General features: G+C 39.4%; 1 protein-coding gene across 1 annotated transcript; it reads left to right on the top strand.

Moving 5' to 3' along the window:
* Window positions 1–4,806: 4,806 nt before the first annotated feature.
* On the top strand, window positions 4,807–9,754 carry PTH2 (parathyroid hormone 2). Its single transcript, XM_075279039.1, has 3 exons — window positions 4,807–4,878; window positions 6,953–7,065; window positions 9,307–9,754. Exons 2-3 carry the CDS (start codon window positions 6,956–6,958, stop codon window positions 9,752–9,754), a joined length of 558 nt encoding a protein of 185 aa, XP_075135140.1. The 5' UTR covers window positions 4,807–4,878; window positions 6,953–6,955.
* The last annotated feature ends 1,035 nt before the right edge of the window (window positions 9,755–10,789 follow it).

The raw sequence follows: 10,789 nt of genomic DNA, 5'->3' as shown, positions 1-10,789 counted from the left end.
TTAACCTGTCAGTTTCCACTGTGAGGAACATAGTAAGGAAATGGAAGACCACAGGGACAGTTCTTGTTAAGCCCAGAAGTGGCAGGCCAAGAAAAATATCAGAACGGCAGAGAAGAAGAATGGTGAGAACAGTCAAGAACCATCCACAGACCACCTCCAAAGAGCTGCAGCATCATCTTGCTGCAGATGGTGTCACTGTGCATCGGCCAACAATACAGCGCACTTTGCACAAGGAGAAGCTGTATGGGAGAGTGATGAGAAAGAAGCCGGTTCTGCAAGCATGCCACAAACAGAGTCGCCTGAGGTACGCAAAAGCACATTTGGACAAGCCAGCTTCATTTTGGAAGAAGGTCCTGTGGACTGATGAAACAAGGATTGAGTTGTTTGGTCATACAAAAAAGTGTCATGCATGGCGTCCAAAAAAAACAGCATTCCAAGAAAAACACTTGCTATCCACTGTAATATTTGGTGGAGGTTCCATCATGCTTTGGGGCTGCGTGGCCAATGCCGGCACCGGGAATCTTGTTAAAGTTGAGGGTCGCATGGATTCCACTCAGTATCAGCAGATTCTTGAGAATAATGTTCAAGAATCAGTGACGAAGTTGAAGTTACGCCGGAGATGGATATTTCAGCAAGACAATGATCCAAAACACCGCTCCAAATCAACTCAAGCATTTATGCAGAGGAACAATTACAATGTTCTGGAATGGCCATCCCAGTCCCCAGACCTGAATATCATTGAACATCTTTGGGATGATTTGAAACGAGCTGTCCATGTTTGGCGATCATCAAACTTAATTGAACTTGAATTGTTTTGTAAAGAGGAATGGTCCAAAATACCTTCATCCAGGATCCAGGAACTGATTAAAAACTACAGGAAGCGACTAAAGGCTGTTATCTTTACAAAAAGAGGATCTACTAAATATTTATGTCACTTTTCTGTTGAGATGGCCATACTTTTGCACCGGTCATATTTTGGTTTAATGCATATTGCACATTTTCTGTTAGTACAATAAACCTCATTTCAATCCTGAAATATTACTGTGTCCATCAGTTATTAGATATATCAAACTGAAATGGCTGCTGCAAACACCAAAATATTTAGAACTAAAAATGATGAAGATTAATAGGGGTGCCCAAACTTTTTCATAGGACTGTAACTGGGATACACCTCTGTGTGACAGACGAAGAAGTTAGAGCCTCTTTATAAGTCAGTCAGAGCGTTTATTAAAACTAGAGTATGACATGGCAGTGCTACTAAATTTGATCCATTATTTCTCATAATAATAATAATAATAATAATAATAATAATAAAACATGCGGCTGGTGCCTGGATATATAAAGTTAGCCTGGAATGGCATTGTATCCTGGAGGGTAATGTGGGAGCTGGAACAGAGGAGGGTTCATTTTAGGAATTCTAATTACAGTACGGAAGGGTTTACATTAGGAATTGTGGTAGGCCTGTCTGAAAAGATGTGTCTTTAGTTTGCACTTGAAGCTGTAGAAATTGGGAGTTAATCTGATTGTCCGGGGTAGAGTATTCCAGAGAAGTGGTGCAACTCGGGAGAAGTCTTGTATATGAGCGTGGGAGGTTCTGATAATAGAGGATGTAAGTGTTAGGTCATTTAGTGAATGAAGATTATGGGTTGGGCGGTAGACAGAGATGAGGGAGGAAACGTAGGGAGGTGCAGCATTATGGAGAGCCTTGTGGATGAGGGGATAAGTTTATGTTGTATTCTGTAATGAATAGGCAGCCAATGGAGTGACTGATACAGACCGGAGGCATCGCTGTAGCGTATAGACTGATAGATGAGCCTGGCTGCTGCATTCACTCCTATGGAACAAATAGAATTCAAGTGTTTGTTTCTACAGTGGAGCATATGAGACACAAAATGACCTGTGAGATGTAATAACAGTAGTTGAAGGTCAAAGCTATTATAGTCACGTACGGGCCATCCTAGCACGTGACACAGGTGCAGCTGTCAGAGATCAATTCACTCAATCTTGCACTCACCCTTCACTCAGGCTACATATTGAGCATAAGTTGCACCCCAGCTCAGTGCACGCGCCCCAAATACACACCGCCACCACTCACATACATCTCTCCAACATTCAGACACAAACACACCTCAAAAAGGTAATGGGTTCATACAGCAATATACAGTAACCATAAATTTAAAAATGTAATACCCATGTTAAGTGCTAAATACCTATACCTATCTCTATCTATCTATCTATCTAGCTATCTATCTAACTACAAGAAATGATAACAAAGGATGCAAAATGCAAAGAGCTTTTAAATAAATGGAATAAAACAGAATAATACTTAAAAGTCTTTGTTTCCAGACTTGGAAGATCTTTTGTAGTGAAGTGGACACACCCAGCTCTCTTAGCTGCTTCCACAGATGTGACAAGCATTCTCAAGTGTCTTTGACGGCTCAGCCACCGCTCCCTGCTAGGGTGCCTCCCTCCTCTTACTCCTTGAGGTGGGAAAATGAACAACTCTTCTCTGGGGAAAGATGTGTGTCTCTGCTGGTTCTGGGGGTCAGCCCAGGAACATCCCATTCCTCTCTTAGGGTGACTAAACTAAAACATCATAAAGCAATAAAACAACATCTGGTTCAATTGATCCCCTTGTATACACACATAACACAACATAAATACATTCATCTTTGGCTGGTGGCTGGCTACAGGGGAAACTTAAAGAGAGATTTCAATCTTCAGGCTCATATATAAATTTGTAGACTAAGTTATCTGAAGCAATCCTTTGCTTTATCTATCTTACGCTGTTTGTCAGATACTGTCTATTATGCTTCCTCAGTGTATATAGCTGGTTGTTTAGGCTACAGACCACCTTCCTGGTTGGACCAATGGCTCAATTCCTATTCCTGGCCACATACACTCTGTTCTCAGCTCTTTTTACAAATTGCTTTCAGTTGCCGAGCCATAATAACAGCCAGAACATTTTCTTGAGCATTGCCTCTGTTATTTCTGTAAGGATTGGAGTCAGGGTGAGGCAGTGCAAAGTGACACAGCTGGGAAAGCAACACTGTGCAGCTAATGACAAAAGGGGTCGCAGGCCCTGCAGCTATAACTATTCTGTAATATCTGAGATGAGGCAGACCAATGCACTTCCTAATCGAAGTGCGCCTACCACGGCTCCTAACCTTCTATCCGGCGGCTAGGATAAGGGGAGAGGAGGCCCTGAAAGTCCTAGGGACTGGAGTCACGGGGTCACACCTAAACAGAAAGCACAGTGTAAATGCAATGCAAAACAAAAGACTAAACAGCATGGAACCAGGGAGGACCACAAGTCCCAGCAAGACACAGAAGAGAAGGCGAGGTCAGACGAGCAAGAGGTCAAGCCAGGAGATATAATAAAAGGTACCAAATCAAAAGACAAGGGATAGTCAAAAATACAAGCCGGGTCTAAAAACCAAGAAACATATGGAATACAAACAGACAGGGAATCAGACTGAGCAGGGGGACCAGGAAACACAAAGTGAATGGCTGGCAAGGATCCATGCCTGGGTGGGGATTAAATAGCAGCAGAAAAACACACCTGATGGCCAATGACATGGAGACTGAAGGCAAGGAAAAGATTAACCCTTAATGACCTAAGCACACCCAATAGAACTCCTAACACGTCTCCCAGGGAGACGCCGCGCAGCAAGGAGACCGCGGCGACTCCGTATCCTGACATTTTCTGTATGTATATCCAGAGATGATAGCAATTTAGCAAAAAGCACAGAACTGGCTGCTGGACTGAGGTAAAACCAGGAAGTGGAGGGGAGAGGAGACAGCAGGGCCGGTGAAACCCTGAAACGGGAAACCCCCTTTTAACAACTGTGAAGAATTGGAGAATTGTATATCTTTTTAGTATGCAAACCAAGACCTTCCTCTCACAATATTGGTTTGAAAGTGGCCAACCCCTTTAAGTTTTTGGAAATGCCACTCCTCCACAGGTACAAGTGTTTGCATTAGTCTTATAATACATGAACCTATAGGAGTCACGTCATTAACACACCATAACATAAATGCAAATTCTATGAAAAAACTTAAAGACGCAACACAAACTTCATTATTGGCAAACTTTGATTGACTAATGATAAAAAAAAATTCAAGCACTGCAAGAGATATATTTTCTTTCCTATGTTGCCATCATCCGTCTCTTGTGCTGGAGAGGCTGGTGACTCACGCCTGGTCCGCAAGCAGCTGACACTTAACAAGCAAACGAGGGTTCTCATTCTGTAAACAATTAGCCATTCGTCGTTACAATTTTAACAAGGTCACCCTTAACCCCAATGCTGGAGGTCAGAGGCTTTCCTGGACATTTTGATATTGAAAATTAAATACAAGACAACAGGAAGAGAGAAGAGGGAAGGGGGTTAAGCAAGAGGTCCGTTATTTCTGCTGACTTTGAATTAAAATGAGCAATATTGGATTTTTCTTGCAGTCCTGACATCAGTTTCTCTCATTTGCTTCTGTAAAGAACACTCACCTAATTTTTGCATGTCATTATTCAATTCATTAAAGTGTCTGAGATACCCCTTTCTGGCATGAACATAATCTATTGAGAAATAAGTGCTAAGAATAAAGTCACTACTTCTACTGTTTGCCTATGTCCTCCTCCCCCATGTCTCGACACCACCACACATCTTGATAGATGTTAAAGAGATATCAAGAAGACCCATGAGCAGAGGTGACACAGTCAATTTTGTGTGCAGAAACAAAAATGGCAAAATACGTCATCTCATGATCATAGTTATATATCTATAAAAGGAAAGGAAAGCTTACAGACTACAGAAAACATCATTGCATTTCTGCTTATCAACTCAAGACAACTAGTCAAGACGACGAGGGGCTAGAGATTTCCAGGTAACATTTAGTCTTATCTTAATACTTCTAAAATGAAGGGAAATAGAATTATTGTACATTATCCAGTGTCATGAAGTTTTTCTTAAAAACTGAGATAAAAAGCCAAGATAATGAAGACTATAGGGACTAAGACATGAAAGTTGTTAAAAGTTATTGGTTATTTTATTTCTTAAGATTCTTTGTATAGTTTTGTTAGTTTACTTCCTGTTAGTCATCTGGTTGTGCAATTTACTTTTCATTATTTTTTAGATATTTTTAGTTTTCTGCTTTGATATTGATGGGAAATGGATGGACTCAAAAAATAGATAAACACTTGTATGGTTAAACATACAATTCTGAATGAAAAGAATTGCCTATATTCAATTCATATTCAACTTCTTTTCTTATAACCTGTGAGTTTAGCTTGTAGAGTGTAATGCAGCACTTGGCACACTTGACCCTAGAAATACCCATTAAAAACTATGGACAGAATGTGCTTTTCCTTTATATGAACTGGAAGAAAACAATACAATTGCGATATGGAATAGGATTAGTCAAACCCGATTTTGATCTTAAAAGATGAATTACAACTTTAATATGGTAATTTATTATAATAGTAAATATATAGCTATCAACACCCATTCAGTATAATGAAAAACAAAGCAATGATCACTTGATAGTAGTAAGCATTCGATATAGTGGATTGCACATTCTTTACCAGTAGAAATGCCCCATTAATATATAAGCTTTTACTTCTCCACTGCTCTGAAATTCTATGTCTTGTGTTGAATTAAAGGAATGGCAAAGGAACAACCATCCAGTTCCAGTTTGTTATACCTACAACAACATAACAGCGTTAATATATGTAGCAGAAGAGCTGAATGATTCTAGTATCAATAACCTTCTGGTTGAGTAAAGATTTGGATATTATTAAATACTAAATAATAAACCTTGTGTTCTCCAATAGTAGAGAAGACAGTGCAGATACCCTCAAGCTGATGTCAAGGATAAAGCAATCTAATAGATATGGGTGCAGCTACAGCAATTCCCCATTGTCTAATGGATTTGGCATGTTGGGTATTGACATACCTGATTCTTTGTTCCATCTGGAGATGTCATTGTCAGACATAGCTTGCTTATTTCCCTCGTTATAAGTAAATAACATTGATTGAACTTTTATGTTTATGGGAGATTTGGAGGTAGTTGTGTGGCCTTCTTAAAGGAGATTTCCAAGCCTCAACATTGATGGTCCATCCTTAGGATAGATCATCAATTTTTGATTGGTGAGGGTCTGACACCCCCACTGTTCATCTGTTTCCAGCACAGTTTATAGAGATGGGAAACAGTTAGCTCTATACACTGTAGACTGAGAGTGCCCTGCTATTGTAGCTTGGCTCCCCGTCAAGTGCTATAGCTAGCAAGGGTAGGCATTGAATTCAAGTCTTGGATAATCCATTTAACTTTCATTGCCATGCATTATATGACACAGCTACTGGGAAAGAGACACTTTCCACATTTTTTGACCAGGGGCTTACACTAACTTTGATCTGGCATTGACTTCCCAATAAATTGGATAGAGTTGCCACGTACTTAACGGACCAGCATACTATGTGTGACCTTAAAATGTATGTATCCAATTCCACCATAGGACATAGTATTTCTGCAATTCTGTTTGTTTCTTTCTGAAATGGTTTATAGTTCACTATGCATAGAGATACGGCTGATACATGTATATCAGTTCTCCACTTTTTAATATGTGGAATATGACTTAGGTAAAAACAATGGGTGTACAGAGACCCCAACGTTACCATAAACATAAATTATAAGCGGTTGGACCCCATTTGCTGTAATAGGCTTTCAATAGTCAAGTAGTAAAATAAGTATACTTTTGTATAGAACAATTGTTAAGTCCCTTTTTCTGTATCAGAACTGCTATTTTCTGACATTTGACCCATTTGAAAGTTAGAACAGAACAAAACTAATTAAACTCTTTAAATCACACAGGTATGTAAAATATAGCATGTATGTACAGATATCATTATAATGTATATACACTGAGAGAAATATTAACAAACATTCTTCTATATTTAAATAGGGCATGGAAAGAATTGTTGTTGGGCGCTGCTTTCTTCTGATTACAGTCCTTCTTGGATATTGCATTGTATTGTCTTCTCCAGCCGTAATTCCTACCATCCGGAACCCAAGCAGGCATGTACCATTGTTCTCCTCTCTGCTATATGTGATTGTGGTTGATTTGCGGCCTGTCAAGGGTTTTGATAGTATGTTACAATACTATATTGAATTAGATTATTAATTAGTAACTGAAGTCCTTAACCAAATTGGAGCTAAGGTAATGGTCAGGGGTATAACGAGAAAATGCTGTGCCCCATAGCAAATTCTTGTCAAGGTACCCCAACAGAAATTAGCAGTTCGATGTAAAAGCTAGGGTTTTTCAGAAGGTGCAGGCAAGTTTTTCTTTTACAACAATCACAATTAAAATGACAATGTTGCCATAATATAGTAAAACAAAAAACCTCGAAACATGATTTTTATGTGATTTCATCATATTTGTGGTAAATTACTGCATCTTGCTGCATACTTGAATAAACCCTTAGGGTAGGTTTATGGTTTGAAATACATGTCAGAAGAATCTGGCATGAATTTGAATTTCTATCCATGGCAGACATCTTAGCGTGACCCTTGTTTTTCTGCCATGGTAGGAGTACACATCCCAAGCTGATTTACCCCATTAAATTAGGCTAATGAGTTTGTTGCTTCTCCCTTTGGTTTTCATATGTGGAATACGTGTGGAAATTACAGCAAGAATTGATGGCAATCCTTTTTTCCCCATGATTTAATGGGGTTTTCCACCAAAGCCAGTTATTCCCTATACTAAGAATATGTGAAAACTTGCAGATCAGTGGGGGATCAGATCCAACCGCTCAGATCCTCACTGATCAAGGGAATGGGAGACTGAATGGAGGCAAGGCTGGGCAGTGTACACACCTTTCCATTCATGTGAATGGGAATGCTGGAGGTAAACAAAGGACAGTCCTCGGATATCTGTGGTGCTGTTTTCAGAATAGATTTTTTTTTTTAACTTTTTTGTCTTCTACCAAGTCACTTCTTGTTCTTCCCCTATTGCTCACCATAAACGTCTTTAGTCAGCATGTTACCCAATCCTTGTGTATGTTAAGTGTCCATTTAACCACTTCCGGACCGCCCATAGACTATATACGTCCGGCAAGTGATTGCCTAGTTCTGACAGGACGTACCTGTATGTCCAGTCAGAATACAGCAGCTGCACGGAGATCGTGCAGCTGCTTTCAATAGGAGCCGGCTGTAACTTCAGCCGGAGCTCCCAGAGAGAAGACAGGGAAGATTTATTCCCTTCCCTGCAATCTCGATCGCTGTGTATACAGCGCTCAATGAGCGCTGTATACACAGCTATGGACACTGCCATAATTCAGCTGCCCTCTGACCCGGTGGACACGTGATCCGCTGGGAGCAGAATCTTGCAAAAGCTGCTGGGTCCTACAGGACTCAGATCAGCTCAGTAAGCTGTGTATACAGTGTGCAGGAGGCTGTATTTCTCCTGCATCTGGGGTTAAATGTAGCAGCCCCAGTTATAGGAGAAATCAACTTCCAGTACAAAAAAATAAGTGATCAGATGTCCCCAAAGGTCTCTTATCACCTTATGGGGACACAATCTGGAAAAAAAAATAAAATAAAAATATAATAAAAAAGTTTAAAAAAATGTAAATAAAATAATAATAAAATAAATAAATAAATAAATAAATAAATAATACGCTAATAAAACGCTGTTATTAAAGGTTATAGCCCCACCCCCGACGACACCATACAAAATAAAAATTACCGTAACGGAGTGGAAAAACTATATTATAAAGTTTTCCAGTGACACTTTGTGTTATTAAATAAAAAAATGATAATAATTTGAAAACCAGACACAATTTCCCTCCTATTTTGTTTATATTTTCCCGGATATAAAAAAAATTAAAACACATTTGAAAATAAAAACAACATAAAAATAAAGCCCTATGTGTCCCCGAAAAAAGACGCAAAAATTAGTTGACTGAGACATACGGGAAAAATGTTGCAGCCCTCAAAACCGCACATACAAAATAAACCTAAAATGTGTCTGGTCCTGGACCACAAATTGGCCCGGTACTGAAGTGGTTAATCTATCAAAATGTATTTTATCTGTGGGTGATTGATCAGATCAGGAGACAAGGGGCAGGAGAAATAAGATTCTTATAATTGTAGAAAGAAGCATCTTTCTGTGATTAGATATGTTACAAAGTTTCTTAGATACTCTTGTACTGTTGAATTCAACAAAAATTGTGGAAAGTAGGGCAGCCATTTAAGTATGCATTATATAGTGTATGGTATTGATATTCTTAGTGACTGGACAATTCCATTCTATTCTAGACTTTGGAAAAGAGACCTCTCTGACCAATCTCTTAGCGACAAAGAGTTAAATCCCTTCCTGACTAGAGCGGACTCCTGGAACCAACAAGTCCCCTCTATAACATTCCATGATTGGAGCCTTAAAATGCTGTCCTCAGATGTGCTCCCCAATGAGTCACCAGATGAAAGGGCCAGGAAGCTGCTCTTGCAACCCATCACCAGACAACTTCTCTTTGGATCCAATGATGTTCCAAAAAAGGTTATACCAGATGATGCCAGGCTTAACAGAGGAATAACTGACCAAAGATGGCTGTCAATGTGGCCTACTAATGAAGAAATGGAAAAACGAAGCATTGTAGTAGCGGATGACGCTGCTTTCCGTGAGAAGAGCAAAATGCTGACTGCAATGGAAAGACAGAAATGGCTAAATTCTTACATGCAGAAACTTCTAGTGGTCAATTCCACTTAACTGTTGTCATGTCTAATATGTATCCTCTATATTCAGTCAATAAAATGTAAAACAAGTTCTTGATTTCGGCTAAATGTGCACAATACTCCTCCTCTCACTGTCTGTGTTCGCAAACAAATTATTTGGCTAAATTCAGACTGTGAGGTTGCTTCTCTGTACATTCTCCATGGTTCTGGTTTATATAATAAGTATATTGCTCCAGGTGCATTTACACATAACTGGAAATAGTGGCCATCTCATAAAAAGATGCAGTTAGCTTAGGGAGGGAAGGAAGGAAGGAAGGATTAGATCATATATATATATATATATATATATATGTATATATATATATACAGTCCTATGAAAAAGTTTGGGCACCCCTATTAATCTTAATCATTTTTAGTTCTAAATATTTTGGTATTTGCAGCAGCCATTTCAGTTTGATATATCTAATAACTGATGGACACAGTAATATTTCAGGATTGAAATGAGGTTTATTGTACTAACAGAAAATGTGCAATATGCATTAAACCAAAATTTGACCAATGCAAAAGTATGGGCACCTCAACAGAAAAGTGACATTACTATTTAGTAGATCCTCCTTTTACAAAGATAACAGCCTCTAGTCGCTTCTTGTAGCTTTTAATCAGTTCCTGGATCCTGGATGAAGGGATTTTGGACCATTCCTCTTTACAAAACAATTCAAGTTCAGTTAAGTTTGATGGTCGCCGAGCATGGACAGCCCGCTCTCAAATGATCTGAAAACAAAGATTGTTCAACATAGTTGTTCAGGGGAAGGATACAAAAAGTTGTCTCAGAGATTTAACCTGTCAGTTTCCACTGTGAGGAACATAGTAAGGAAATGGAAGACCACAGGGACAGTTCTTGTTAAGCCCAGAAGTGGCAGGCCAAGAAAAATATCAGAACGGCAGAGAAGAAGAATGGTGAGAACAGTCAAGAACCATCCACAGACCACCTCCAAAGAGCTGCAGCATCATCTTGCTGCAGATGGTGTCACTGTGCATCGGCCAACAATACAGCGCACTTTGCACAAGG

Source organism: Leptodactylus fuscus, chromosome 6, assembly GCF_031893055.1.
Source record: "Leptodactylus fuscus isolate aLepFus1 chromosome 6, aLepFus1.hap2, whole genome shotgun sequence".
NCBI classification, from domain to species: Eukaryota; Metazoa; Chordata; class Amphibia; order Anura; family Leptodactylidae; genus Leptodactylus; species Leptodactylus fuscus.
This window is presented reverse-complemented; position numbering and strand designations above follow the sequence as displayed.

Excerpts from the sequence above, each read along its gene's own strand:
- PTH2 (XM_075279039.1), top strand. The coding sequence starts at position 6,956 with ATGGAAAGAATTGTTGTTGGGCGCTGCTTTCTTCTGATTACAGTCCTT. Across the intron at positions 7,066-9,306 it reads ACCATCCGGAACCCAAGCAG|ACTTTGGAAAAGAGACCTCT; the intron begins GCATGTACCATT and ends ATTCTATTCTAG.